Source organism: Adiantum capillus-veneris, chromosome 19 (assembly GCF_014529385.1).
Source record: "Adiantum capillus-veneris isolate H3 chromosome 19, ASM1452938v2, whole genome shotgun sequence".
In the NCBI taxonomy this organism is placed as follows: domain Eukaryota; kingdom Viridiplantae; phylum Streptophyta; class Polypodiopsida; order Polypodiales; family Pteridaceae; genus Adiantum; species Adiantum capillus-veneris.
Window position 1 is genome coordinate 36,654,454 of NC_140949.1, and position 14,911 is coordinate 36,669,364.

The 14,911-nt window shown below is 44.4% G+C and overlaps 1 protein-coding gene across 15 annotated transcripts in view; it reads left to right on the forward strand.

Moving 5' to 3' along the window:
* The window catches only part of LOC147433833 (uncharacterized), a 154,441-nt gene that overhangs the window by 54,168 nt on the left and 85,362 nt on the right, over positions 1-14,911 (forward strand). For 11 of the 15 annotated variants that reach the window (XR_015185312.1, XR_015185313.1, XR_015185311.1 and 8 more), the window contains exons 3-7: positions 9,266-9,322; positions 9,489-9,593; positions 10,423-10,521; positions 14,517-14,642; positions 14,727-14,828. Coding sequence is in view for 12 of the 15 variants with exons in the window: in XM_086490465.1 (XP_086346591.1) it covers positions 9,266-9,322; positions 9,489-9,593; positions 10,423-10,521; positions 14,517-14,642; positions 14,727-14,828 (489 nt within the window). In the remaining 3 variants the exon portion in view is untranslated. The remainder of the gene's footprint in view (positions 1-9,265; positions 9,323-9,488; positions 9,594-10,422; positions 10,522-14,516; positions 14,643-14,726; positions 14,829-14,911) is intronic. The other 4 variants (XM_086490457.1, XM_086490454.1, XM_086490460.1 and 1 more) reach the window with 4 other exon arrangements.

Sequence of the window (14,911 nt, forward strand, 5' to 3'; positions counted from 1 at the left end):
GCAGGAGCCTCACCTTGGTAGCCCCTTGATGGAGGAGCAGATGCAGCAGGCTCGGCAGGAGATGATTACCATTGAGGAGCGGCGGCACGGGTTTGCCTTCCACCGTCAGGCATCTCATTGGACCTAGATAGGCGGCGGCGTAATTGGCGAGTTTTTTGAGAGTGGGCCCTCAACATGCGTGCACCAATGTTAGCCAATTGAGGAGGCCAGATGGGTCAATTGGAGTTTCAGCGTCGAGATGCATGCAAAGAGCAGATGTGGGCACAAATGCCTTGCTTAGTCTCTAAGGAGATGCGCCAAAGGCTTGAGATGCCTCTCTAGCTAGAGGAGTTGCACGAGGGCCTCAGGGTAGCTGCCTAGGGGAGGATGGTTTGACTCCCAGTTTCTTTTTGGAGTATTGGGAGATGCTTGGTCTTGACGTGTGTAGCGCTTATCAACACATTTTGCATACTGGTGAGATGCCGGACAGTATGAGTGAGGGCTTGATCTTTCTTATCCCCAAGGAGGGAGGATCCTTGGACGAGATTCGGCAGTTGCGACCTATCACCATTCTCGACTCAGCATACAAAATCTTAGCAAAGGCTTTGAGTTTGAGGATCCAGCCACTGCTAGAGAGCATCATACATGAGACACAAACAGGCTTTGTCAGGGAGTGCACGATCCTTGACAACATCTTCACTTTCTGGGAGGCGAGTGCCCTTGCACGCCTTAGAGGAGAGGATCTAGTGGTACTTCTTGATTTTGAGTAGGCGTATGACAGAGACTAGAGTTGACTAGGATTTCCTTGAGGGCACTCTGCGACGTATGGGGTTTTCAGATGCTTGGATTAGGGGAGTCTCAACTCTCTACAGGTGTGCTCACAGTCACGTGCTTTTGGTAGGAGGAAGAGGGTACCGTTTCATGCTCACGAGGTCGGTTAGACAGAGTTGTCCTCTTGCTCCCTTCTTGTTTCTCTTCTATGCACAGGCGATGAGCAGATTTTTGACTTCACAGGAGGTTGGTCGGCGGGGACTGGAGTTGCCTGTTAGGGGAGAGGAGCTCTTGGAAGCCGATTTTGCAGACGACTCAGGCGTGTATTTGGAGGGCCGAGAGGCAAACTTGCACATGTGTGAGCAGGCTCTTGAGGTGTTCTGTTGTGTGTCGGAGCATTGGTCAATTGGAGAAAGACAATGGCTTTTTGGGTTGGTAGTGCTCCCACGCCTGATTGGTCGCGTGAAGAGGGTTTTAAGTGGATCCCCCTAGGGACACCCGTACGATATTTTGGTCGTCAGATTGGTTTGGACCTGACCCCAGAGCAGCAGATAGCTCCTCTCCTCCTCTCCATTAGGACGCTGCTTTGTCTTGCTGGCAGGGTTGTATTGGCCAACCAGGTGCTCTTGGCTGCTATGTGGTACATTACGTCTTGCTGGATTTTTTCGAGCTCTTGCATTAGCCAATTGGAGAGGGTGATCATGAACTTTTTGTGTTCAGGGCGAGATACACAGTCAGCTCGGGCCAAAGTCTCCTGGCAGGTCATTACTTTACCTTGCTCTCAGGGAGGGTTGAGGATCATTGACCCAACATGACAGAGTAGAGCCCTTCTTGGGAAGCTTGTGATTAGAGGTCTTCTTCCAAGGGTGGAGCCCTGGAAGGGGCTGTTGCTACATCCGATTTGTGCTCGAGTCCCTCGGACGGGCGGCCCATGGAGCCCTTCCATATGATGGATTTTCAGAGAGATGCGCAGAGTAGGCCTGAGTAGGAGCTGGGAGGACCGCTTTGCAGCGAGCCTACTTAGGGCGTGGAAGCAGTTGCGAAATGGCCTTGAGCAGAATCAGCCCACATGCACCGAGGAGCGCTTGAGACAACCACTTGTTTGGAACCATATGGTTTGCACCCAGCCAGGCCACATGGTTGGTAGCAGACCTCATGTTTCTTGAGGTCCCATGGCAGAGGGGCCAGCCCGCTCTCTTGGGGATCGGCTACAGTTCACAGGAGATTCTGAGGAGATGCAGAGTATTCAGCTTTGGGGCATGAGGGGGGCGCAGAGCATGTGTTAGAATATTGCACAGGCTATACCAACGGAGTGACTCACCCCTCTAGAGTCGACAGCTCCCCGTTGGATGGGGGACTTCACACGACTGGAGGTCCTCATTGTAAAAGGGCCTGCTCAGACACAGGTTCTTGTAGGTTCATTGATATTCAAGGAGAGGGTCGTCTTAAAAACTGTCGAGGCACCAAAGGTGATTGAGTGCTGTTTTCAGAGGATTCGAGTGGTGGGCATCAATGGGAGGACTTGTGTCATAGACCTTGACCCGACCGACCGACCTGGAGTCAGGACACTGGCGACTCTGGGCTTGGGAGAGTCACCCTTGGACACGGGACATGGCTGCAGTGGGACCCAAGGGGATGGTTTTGGTGAGACCCCTTTGCTTCAACTGATCACCCGGGGACCCCCTTTTTCTAGTACATTGCTCAGCTTGGCCGACACATACGGACAACATAGAGAGAGGTTCGTCCTGCGGCAACGATTCATTGGCAGGATGTGGGGCTCACGTCTGAGTTCTTGGCAAGGTTTTGGAAGCGCCCATGGGACAACAGAGAGCCGAGAAGAGTCACCATGTTTCAGTAGCCAGTTGCGCATCGAGCTACTGCAGTTGGGAGTTGGTTGGTGCACAACGGCTTCTCGGGAGTCTATGCTGCTTGTGAATACCCACTTGAGACCCAACGTCACTATCTATGGGACTGCACCATAGCACAACAGGTTTGGCTACGGATTCTTCGGCTGATGCCTGCACCGTCTACAGCCAGCCAGTACACCTGGGGGGTTGTAGTGTGGTCCACACTCACGGACCCTACACTTCGTTTTGAGATGGCTTTAGTCAGCAGGATGATAGTGATCCAAGAGGGTCGTCCTACACTCCAGCTTGCCGTGGAGCTTATCCCTCAGGAGTGGAGCACTGAGAGAGTGGTGTTGGGAGCCTATTGCTTGACAATATGGTTTATTTGGCGAGCCTGTTGGTGTCCCATCTCCAAGGCTCGCCCTATTCCTCTGACAGAGATTGCTAGCGACATCTGGTTGGAGCTAGTCTATACACTCAGGGGCCATTTTGAGAGACTTCAGGGCAGCTCCGACCGCATGAGGGAGCACCACGAGGTCTTCTGGCGTCCCTGGCGTCCAGGACCGTTCTTCACCATGTATTTGCTGCGCCGAAATGGTATAGTATTGTCGACCAGTGTGGCTATTTCCTCCCCCCATTTCCTGATCTAGCCTTCATTGTACATATCTTGTTTTTTCATTGGGAGAGTCTCCCCATACTGATGTAGCCCTCTCTAGTAGGGGCAGATTGTAGCCCTTTGGGCAGTTTTTTAACTAATGGAAGGATCTTTTCTTGGGGGAAAAAAAAGTTCAGACAAGTTCTAACAATATTCCCAAACAAAATTTGAAACAAGTGGCTCTTCTCGTTCCTTAAGTGTGGATCTCCATCCCCGTGCTTCCAAATGCTTGTGAATCCATCTTCCTCTGTCCCACTACCTCTTATCTGCAAACAAATAACAAGAAAATCCAAAAACATTAATTCCACATGTCCTTAAATTTTCTATAGAAACTCTGATTTGCTGTTGAAAACCCTGATTTTTCAAGTGGTTGGATGTAACAGGGAGGGGGCACGACGTGCCAACGGAAAATAATAGACTGAACAACTTTAAGCACTTCAAATAACAGTAAACTGAAAGAGATACACAACACACTAGACGGGGAGTGGCAGAATTCCACCCCAAGAGAACACTCGCCCCAAGTTGGCGCCCCTTTCGGTGTTTCTTTATATTGCTTCAACTTAGTATAAGCCGGTACTTTGTCCTCTGCACCTCCCACGCGGAGACGTGCCAGAGACTGACCCCATGGCACATATTTAAAGCCCCTTGGCCATGAAAAGCGGTTACATGAAAAGCTTCAAGTTCTAAAAGCATCTGGCCCAAAAGCTGTTAGTGCGAATTACGAAAATACGTACACCTGCCACGTCAACAACGCAATTCGTGGAAGTCCGTACAACTGCCACATCAGCAACGCAATTCGCAGAAGTCCATACTGCTGCCATGTCTCCACGCGATTTGTGTGTGTGTGTGTGTGTGTGTGTGTGTGTGTGTGTGTGTGTCCTTTTATTTTAACTTCTTGTGTCACTTGAGCCCCATTGGACGGGGTCCTATAAGTTGGTGGAAACTTCTTTAAAAATAAGGCCACAAAGCAAGTCTTCATAATCTTCTCTTAGGGTTTAGGCTCCTCGGCCGGGATTTGCAAGTTGGCTCCATTCTTCAATGGCTTGACGCGTCAGCAGTTTGTGACATCGGAATCAATATTTGTTTGCATCAATGCGTAGAGCTCGTTGAGAGGATCAACATTTACTTTTGTGGCATATTCAAAATCTCATCCGTTGAAGAGTTTTTTTAGAGGTTTCTGGAACATAAAAAAGCATTTTGGGATTTTTAGAGCAAAAATGAACTTCTTCTGCTTTGTTTCCTCTTTGGGTTGTTGTTTCTTCTTTTTTCCACTGCATAGCTTCTAATTGTAGGTTGATGAAGGATCGGTTTGTTTGTCAGAAAAGCAAATGGCTGATGCTCTGACAATGTAATTATGAGGGCACCACATGCCAATTGAAAAGAACAACCTTAGCACTTGAACACTTGAACTAAAAAGAGAATACCACACTTGAGATGAGACATGGAGTGGCGGAGTTCCAATAACAGATGCACCGGCCCCTAACTAGGCCTCTTAAGGTATTTCTTTATATTGATCTTCGCAAGATACAACTTCTAGTACGAGTCTAGCATCCAATTGGTTACCTAGATCTCGCACAAGGCATCTCTTTTATAGGTCCTTGGCCTCTTGCTTTTACATGGCTAAAAAGCTCCAAAAGTCAATTGCTTTCAAAAACTGATCCCAAAAGCTTCAAAAGTCAAATTGTTCAAAATCTGGCACTAAAAACACCTACCATGTCTACTGCCATACGTGACCTATGTTTTACTGTGGAAAATCCGCCGCGGTTTATGGTGGGATTTTCAGGCCACTGTCCTTAGCTTTTGGTCCTTGTGATCGTTGCCATTCCTAGTCGAGTCTATCCCCTCTCTTTTGTCCAATGTCACGCCACATCATTCAATTTGTGGCACCTTTGATTATCCAAATCACTTTCATATGTGACCAAATAAAAAAAATAGAGTCTAGGGAACATCAATGACCTAGACATATCGAATTTTGTGCAAAAAGGCTCATATGATCCAAATTGTGATTTTTGCAATGACCCAATGAATGTGCTCACCTACGAGCATTTTTGTTTTGTTTTGTAGTTGGCATTTAGTATTTTTGGGTTCAAGTGCATATTTGTGATCATTCCGTCAAGTAGACATGTCTAAAAACATAGATTATGTGATTTTGGTGAGTTGCTATCATAGTGTGTGCGTAGCCTATGTAGACAACCGAATGCCTATTTTGAGTTTTGACTTCACCAAAAGATTCCCCATTGCTTGTTCACCTTGCGTAGTGATTTTGGTATCGTTTAGAGTTCTTTAGGTTAGAGATTTATAGGGATTTAGCTCGCGGGTTAGAGAGTGTGAATACCTTGGTAGGATGGGTTTTCAGCATTGCCCTCTCAATGAGCCCTATGCATTGACGCAAAAAGGTTTCATTTTTTACCATCTTCAAAATTTAGGGTTCTCAACAACAAATTAGGTTTTTGCAAAAAAAAAAACAATTTTTGTGTCTTGCTACTCTTCTTAGTTTTTCACAAATGACAAAGTAAAGTGCATTCTTGAGCCAATTAAGATGGGCATACAAGGATCTGACAGGGTATGGAGCTCTTATAGCATGTGCACAAGGATATGGAGATCGATCTCCGCTACTATGGATAAGTGGAGAAATACCTGTTTGGTTTAGAATCTGAGAGTGAACTTGTTTGATATGGCAGGATATGGAGCTCTTAGAGCATGTGCATGAGGATATGGAGATCGATCTCCGCTGATAAGAGGAGAAATACCTGTTTGGTTTAGAATTTGAGAGTGAACTTGTCCGATAGTGGGAAGGAGAAGCCAACAAAGGAATCCATAGCCTCATCTCCCCCAATTGGCACCAAGAAAATATGGGCTTTGATCCCAGATGGTGCAACATTTGTCTCTAATCGGCAAGATGCTTTGTGAAAAAGTAGTCAAAGCACTCCCCACGGTAGTTCATGTCAAAACAAACCAAGTCTCCAAGCATAGCCGAGAGGGCATTTAAATCTGATCACTTGTGGAGTGGGACCTTGCTCTAGACTCTAGAGTGGTCCGCAAGAAAACCTCATCCAACAAACAATGCACTACAAGAGGTTCCCTAGTCCGAACAACTGGCGAGGAGAATCTGCTTGAACCTGTTTGACTTTGTTTGAACTTATTTGGACTTGTTGGAACTTGGAACTGTCAAGATCCACCTTGTGGAGTTAGACCTATGTTACACCGTTTCTTGACCTGTCCTGCATGCTCTTCTAACCCGCATAACCCGTCTTTCTCAACCCATGGCTTAACGATCAGATGTCAACCAAGGACTTGTTTCGATGGTTGGGTTCCATCTAAGATCCATAGTTTCGACTCGGGTTAACGGTTGGATGTCATCCTAGGACCTGTTTTGATGGTTAAATAGAACTATTGGATAATATCCAAGGACCCATTGTGCACAGTTCATGTGATACTACAGTGTTTACATAAGCTGCATCCGTGTTTTGTATGCCATCTCTAAAAGCATTGATGCTTGAGCTAGTGACTATTGATATGTTTTCTTTAGTTCGGTTTTTGACAGGTGTAATTGTGAATGATTACTCCTCTTTAAGTGGGAGGTATGTCGCAGGTGGTGACGTGACATCCTGGCTCGGTTAATCACCACCTGGCACATGGTGCCAACCGGTTACATTGCCTCCTTTCTGTTGTGGTTCGCATTTACATCCTTGGTTTGATTAAATTGTTCCTCATGGCCAGTTGGTTTGGAATTGCGATCATAGTAGCTGTGCTACACATATTATATTTAAAATACATGACGTTTTCTTCACGTATGGTTCGTAGCATTGATAAAAGACGCGTGCGTCTTTTTGAGCCTTAGAAAGTTATAGACAGGCCCTTCGGATTTAAAAGTGAGCTCTATTATTTTTAATTGATGGCAAGAGGTTTGCTTGCTCCTGTCTCTTTGAATTGAAGTTTTAGTATGAACTTTTTAAGCTATGAATCTCGATACTTTGGTAAGTAAACGTTGAAAGTTGAAACTGATATAACTTTTTGTGTTATGCCATATAGCTATAATGCATATATCATATCAACTAATACTTAGGGCCATGCAAGTACATTTTATGATAAAAAACCATGTGTTTTATTCGGGGTCCTCACACCTATTATACTTCAACGCATTATACAGCCCATCCTGTATCTGGCTGCTATGATCTCGGTTACCCCTTTGGTTGGGATGTTTATGAGATCTAGTGGGTTGGTTTTGACTTATCTTGACTGCAAGATTAACTTCTAGTAACTTTTCACTTCGCCATTGCATGTTTGTCTGTGGATGTCCAATCTGTTATTGACGTGGAATGCAAAGCACATTGATCTGTTTGTCCGAGGCCGTCAAAGTTTCTAGCGAACTTTGTCTAATCGCAAGGTTCTGGTTTTGATTCAAAGAGATTTTGTGCGCTCCATGAAGGCCTCAATATTCTCGATGTCGATTATCACATGCTTGCTCAGAAGGCCTCTCTCTTGCCTACTTTTCTTTGACAACTGGGACCTTGAGGTTGGACCAAAGATGTTAGCCTTGTGTGGATAAATGAGAGTTCGTGCTTATGGTCATTGGTCACTCTACCATATGAATCTCATCTATGGACATGCTTATGGCATAGTTACCCAGAACGGGAAATCGGAATGCGGAACAGGCATGAAATGCCATTCCCTGTTACGGATACCCACGTCTGAAACGCAAAAAATGGAAATTCGGAACGGGAAGTTGGAATGGGAATGGGGAACGGAGACCTGAAAACTGCCATTCCTTGTAACTATGGCTTACGGTCATACACCTTGTCATTTAGATTTTGGAGTGGGAGCCAATATTGCCCTCACTTCATTGGTTTGGGTGACCGCCACACATCGACAATTCGCTGCGCTCTCAGAGCATGCATTGGAGTAGAGCCTTTCCACAACCATTGGCTTTGGCTTATAGAGGGAAAGCATATCATCTCTCAGCAATTGCTATATGTCATGCTGATGATGTGGTTACTGCAGATGGTATGGTTCCTTCTATTTTTGTGGTTGTTCAGAAATGGCATTTGGGTATGCAATTTTTGGCCAAAGTTTTAATCGTTTGGGTTACTCCTCTGGTTTTGGTGCACTTACCATTTCCAGTGCATATTGCTTGCTCACTCCCCCACCCTAGATTTTAGAGCATGTCAATCGGTTATGGCATTTGCACGCCTATTTGTCGGTAGATAGTATCATACAAAAGACTTGGAAGTTCAAGCTGCCTCTCAAACAGAGGATTTTCTTTTGACATTGTCTCATTGGTGTGCTTGCTGTTGGGTTCTTTTTGGCACACCGACACATTGTTTTTTCTTTATGTTAAAGTTGCTAGGCAATATCATTTCCTCGTCACCATTTCGGAACTCTTGAGATTTTTGGCTGATTGAGTCCTGCACTACCAGAGTACAAACATTTTTGAACTCCAGTGCAGTGCGGGGCCCTTTTGACTTTTCATCATACACGCAATCATCTTCAGGAGGCATCTTGTCGTGGCAGCAATTCTTCTGTCTTGCCCTACCCATACATGTACTCTGCTCATTTAGAATTTTCATGATGGTTTGGTTGCGGTTTTTGGCCCTTTGGGCTATATATAATAAAACGCAATCATTGTCAGCATCCATTTCATCATGGGTGCTTCGTGATACCTTTAGTTTTGCCCTACCTTTACTTTTTCACTCGGCTGCTTCAGTCTCTTCGTGACTGTTCCCATTTGGGAGAAATTTCAATTCAGCAGTTCTAGCTCTGCTATGACAGTTCCTAGCCCTCTTACATAGCTCACCCATATTGGGTGGCTATGTATTGTATCTTATTGTAACTAATGCAAATTTACTCTCACCCACAAAAACCTGTGTGTGTTTGCATGTGTTTGTGCACACACCACCCATTTTGGGTGGTTATGTCTTGTACTTAATTATAATTAATGCAGATTTAGTTTCGCCCCAAATGTGTGTTTTTATGTGTGTGCACGCGTGGACAAAATCTTCGTTTGACAAAATAGGTCAATAAAACACAAAGGCACAAAAGAAGCAAAGGAGTCGCAAAAGAACGGTGTGAGGTAATATTTATCCTTAAACTGTGTTTCCTGCCATGAAAATAATACTATGGAGGAAGTAAGTTAAAGCATATATTTTTCCTTAATTTCTACCTCTGCAACATTATCGCTTTTGATAGGGCTCAAGCTTTAGGTATTTCCCAAGTCACCCATGAAGAAATTTTTGCAGGACAGGTTGCAGACGTTGGCAAGACCTCGAACTGAAGTTTACAGAAAACTGGCAGAGCTAAAAGCTCTGTTAGAACGAGAAAAACTACAGCAGTGCTCCTTCAAGGCAATCCACGAATTTGTGTTTTTGATCTAGTGCATCTAATCAATATCGTTTTGGAAAAGTTCAGATTTGAAGTGATAAGACCAAGGTTTTGTGTAGCTATTGTTGTAATGTATAGTGATGGCGGTGTTTCTGCTGGTTCTTGAATGTTTAAACATGTTTTACCAACTGACCAACTCTTCCATTTTGCCGTTGCTTTTGGGTTGTTTATCCTAGTCTAGTTGAAGCTCTCTCTATTCTTAAGATAGGCAACTGGTACAAGTAGAAGCATGAATAAGGCATGGACACAGATTGATTCTAAGGGTATTTGTGTAATCAATGGCTTCAAGGATGGTTTTTGCCATGTTCACCCTAGAGGCCCATTGATTTCCTGTTTATGTGGCAAAAAATTTGATGGAAGTGATGGGAATGCCACTAGTATCAGCAAGTCAACTTTTTTAAATATGTGACGCTCATTTGAAGTTGGGCATATACCCCATGTAACCATTCCTGCTGGCAAACCCCCATTGAGAATAGCTCCCATAACCTCCTCTTCTTCCTGTGGCTCCTAATACCCTACTGTAGATCTGTAGAGGCATAGGTTCCAGCATTGTGCAGGCACGCTGCACTGCCACCAAATTGATTGATTTTAGGTCATTCTATACAAGGAAGTGTGCTATGTTTTTTCTGTAAAAGAAAGGGGAAAGGGGGCAGCAGCTGAATTTCCTTCTAGTGCTGAATAATATGGTGTTCCTAAAGGAGAGTGTCACTTAACTGTCTTGTTTGTGAATATTGATTCAATAATGACAAGAGAAGCTGAACGTTGCTGTGATAATTCTGCTTTTGGCGACAGCCTAAGGTTGGCAGAAAGCCAGATCCAGAGTCAATGCATTCTGCACCAATTATTGAAAGAATTCTTGAGCTTCAACAACGTTTTGGCCTAAGAAAACGAGTATGTCTTTTCAATCTTTATCACAGTTTGCAGTATACTTTTATGTTCTGATTATTAACATTACAGCTGAGAGAAAAAGCCCTTGTATTTGCACATACCCTTTAGGGTGTTTAGTTGGTGATGCCTCTTTGTAAGAGTGTCCAGACACGCCTGAGCCCAAGATTCTATATTTCGGTTTCGTTTGGATGTTGTTTTCTTTCTTGTTTAGTTGAAGCGAAAATATGAACCTGCAAAAGACAAAAGCAAATTACAGATAGGGCAGGCCATCAAGAAAGAATGAGGGGTTGCAACCGGTCGTTGGGAGGACCCTTGTTGTTGTGCTACTTTGTGAATTCTGGTTTCGGTAGATCACCCTGAGCTGCAGTTGTAGTACTTTGGTATTTGAAGCCTTCTTGTGTTCAGCCCTCTTGCTTTGGCTTAAACTTACATTTAGCAGTAAAAGTTTCCCTTCATGAATTGCATGAGAGCCGTTGCTTACATGTTGTTGTTGGCAAAGTCCCTTATAGGAGACTTTGCCAACAACATGAGTAGCTCTCATGTTGTTGCATGAGAGCTACTCTGGGAATTCTGTTTCGGGTGGATCACCATGAGCATGCAGTCGTTAGAGTACTTAGGTATTTGAAGCCTTCTTGTGTTCAGCCCTCTCACTTTAGCTTAAACTTAGATTTAGCAGTAAAAGTTTCCCTTCATGAACTGCATGAGAGCCATTGCCTACATGTTGTTGTTGGCAAAGTCTCTTAAAGGAGCATAATCACGAGGAGATTGTGACTGGATAGATACTGAGTATTTGCAGGGCAGCAGACAGTTCTCAAGGTTTAGGGTGGATTCTCGACTGAACAGTTTTCTACACTGCCAGATAACAGAAATTTAACTGCCATTGGCTGCCCTCTTTCTCCCGTCTCTGTAGTTCGTTCTTAGAGTTTCTCATAATGACAAATATCATGTTTTCAAACCTGGAATCGTTTTGTTGCTCCAGCTGAAAATAGCCGAAAATTTTTGCAACTTGATTATGTGGGTTTTCTTTGGAGAAATTATGGGAGCTAGAAGCCATACTACTTTCACTTAGGCAGTGGAACATGGAGTGGATTGGGCATGTAGTGCAGGTGGCTGGCATCCATTGGAGCAAAAAGAACCTCAACATTACGCGCTTGCGGCCTCTTTTTATTGTCAGACTGTTCTTTCTCACTCACTGATTCATAGTTAGCTTTTTAGTTCAAGCTATCTCTGCAAGCCATCTTTTGAGATGTTGAGTGTTTCTTGCTTGTCAGGACTGTTGGGGAAATTGTTTAATGGGCCAATGTAGTTAGCCTTCTTGGATACTTTAACAAAGTGTCCCCTACCCTTGAAGTGGTTGCCATATCCTGGTACTGTTTGTGGCCTGCTTGTGTGAAACACCATTGCTTTGTGTAGCAGGGCTACAGTTACTTGCACAGGACAGGTAGTTACAGTTGGTCTTGGGTTCACAATGAACGGACTCTCGCTTGGGCAGCGACACATGGCAGGGACACGGGTGGTGGTCTAGTGGACAGCGGGGCCAGTTCACCACACCACAGTTCGGAGACAGACGTAGCTGGACTTTCAGGGATATTTCGCTAGCCGTTGGTTGCTCTTTATGATTGTATACATGTGTAGTTGGTTCTAGTCGTCGTAGGCTTCCTAGACTGCCTATGAGGCTAGTGTCTTTGTCTTGTGTCTAACTCCACACATCTGCACTCTCCCTGCACATTGGAGCCTCGATACCCCCATTGTATCTGTGAGTCTTGGGCTTGGAGCTGAGTGTGCTTCCAGCTAGAGTCTGTACTGGTTACATGAGTTACTCAAGTTCCATTGAGTTTTGAGTTTGTTGTTGTGTCTTTTGAGTTTGCTTGTTCCATTGTTCTATAGTGTTTTCATTTTCTTGGAGTGAGGTTTCATGCATATTGCATTGAGGAGCACTGACAATAGAGAGCATGGCACACTTTTCATGCTACAGGTGCTTTCATTTTTGGCACACCCGGTGGGACCTCAACTGAAGTCTCACTCCATTAAGCATACATGGTCGAGGAGCTAGTTGGTTCAGCCCCTTGCCCGGTCTAGTCTGCTGGTCTGGTCCAGCTTGCTCTAGTCCACCTTCGCCCTCGACCAGCTTGGTGATCAGGAGGTATCCTCCGACAGGTACAAACTGCAGCAACATGGCCCTTCCTGCCACAAATAAATCAGTGGCCAGGAAGACCAATGAAGAATACTCTCTGCAAGATTTCTTTCCCCATAGATAGTCGGGAGAGAAATGAATTGCAGAGGATTCTTCACTAAGGATGGGTAAAGAACCATCCTAATGGAGATTGTGTGATCCTCATCTCTGGGACTCACAACATCGCCAACCACAAAGCCCATACATCTCCCAATTTCATTTACATGAGGAGGATAGAAGACTTGGAAATCTAGCCCTGTGTCCATTTGGCGATGAAAACTATAGCAAAATGAAAGTCCATAGAGCTCTGTGCTAAGACCTCCATGGCTTGATCCGTAGACTCAAATTGCACTTTTAAGAACCCTCTCCTGAGAGGGGGGGCATTCACAATCTTGAAATTGACATACAATAGCGATTCACTTTTGAGATCCATCCAAGTGAAATGAGCAAGTTCTTGCAACCTGTCAAGGATGTCAGCTATCCAACAAATAGAAAATTTGTCTCTGATGGTGAACTCATTGAGTGCCCTGTAGTCAATACACATCCTCCAGGATATACTCATGCACAAGTGTTTGCTTATCCCTCTGCTCATATTTACCATTCGTAGCAGGCTTATGCATCACCATGTATTCCATTTTCCACGCACACATTTGTTCCTCCGCAGGCATATTCTCCTTCTATTGCTCCACTCTCAGTACAGCTTTCAGCCATGAGAGCACAGAGTCGCCCTCACAAAACCCACCCTTGGCTTCCTTCATCCACCACTTAGCAGCATCCATCAGAGAGCGGGCAGCAGCCTCTGGTGCAGAGGGTCTTCAGTAGTGGTATTCACATCACACCACTGTACTTACTCCACCCACTTCAAAGTTCGCTTTTCCTAGATAGCGTTCTTCTCAGTCTTCTTACCTATGTTCTCCAGGGATTTCGGTTGCAGATTCACCGGGTGTTGAATAGTCTTCTGGCTCACCACGTGACAGCTTACATGGGGATATGGTTTACTTTTCTTAGTCGACTTAGAGGACCAATGGACCAGAATTAGCGGTGTTATTTCACTTTCCTGGTCTAGTGGTAGCTAGGCTGTTGACATGGTTGTGTGCTTACGTGGCGTACTACCCTTCACACAATCTACATGGTTCACCCTTTCTTGGGAGATATTTTGGTCCTTGTATATATGTCGTCTGGTATCAGTTGTATTGAGGAGTCTTGGTGTTTGTCTTGTCATAGTAGTCTAGTGTTTAGTGTCTTTACTTTTACACAAAGCTCACTACCTTGCACTTTCTAGCCTCAGCATCCCCTTGTGTCCGAGTCTCACAATCCTTAGTCTAGAGTTGAGTTTGCTGCCAGCAAATTTCTTGTACTTGGGTCCTTGCTGTGTATGTGGTCAGGTTTCTATTTCAGCTCAAGCTAGTGAATTGTGATTATCAATTTAGTTGTGCTTTTGCTATCATTCATTTTGAGGGAGTTTTCTTCACTGAGTGAGACTATGAGCACATTGCTCGGAGGATATCACATCACACACCTGAGCATTTGTACATGGTTGTCCTTTAGGCTAGTTTTGTAGCATTCGATAGACCTTTATATAATTCTTTTTTTTTCTTGTTTTCAAAGTGAGTGGATCGGTTATGCCACTTCTCTCTAGTGTACATCTTCTTGAGTTTATTTCTTAATCCGAAAGGACGATTTTTTGTCTTATGAGAGTTTTGCTGCTTAGGGTGTATGGTAGATTCAATGCATTCACAATTGCTGTTTGTTGTCTTATTTTGTGATCCCTTATGCTCCCTTATGTTAACCCTTATGTTCTAGATGCTTATTTTTTATACTGCAGGCAAGAAAAGCATTCGAGAAGGAGGAGCTTGATAACTGCTCATTCTGGCCAAGGATAAATTTTCGCTCTCAGGTCTATGATAAGATTACTTACCAACCCATTCAGGACAGATTTCAAGAGCTTCAGGTAAGTCCACAAGGTTCCCACATTTTACTTTCTATTCACATGGGAATTATGAGATTTTCCTCAATCTCATTTTGGTGTTTGCAGAGGCGGAAGTTTGAGAAAATAGCGAATGCACAATTGCGAATGAATATGGGGTTAACATTCAAGCCTGAAATAAATCAAAAATCAATCCAATTGTGCAAACAAGTTAGTAAGGGCCTACTGATAGCTCAATTGATGTAGGATCAGGCTTAATCCTTTTTCCCCAGCAGTTTCCATTGATGTATCTC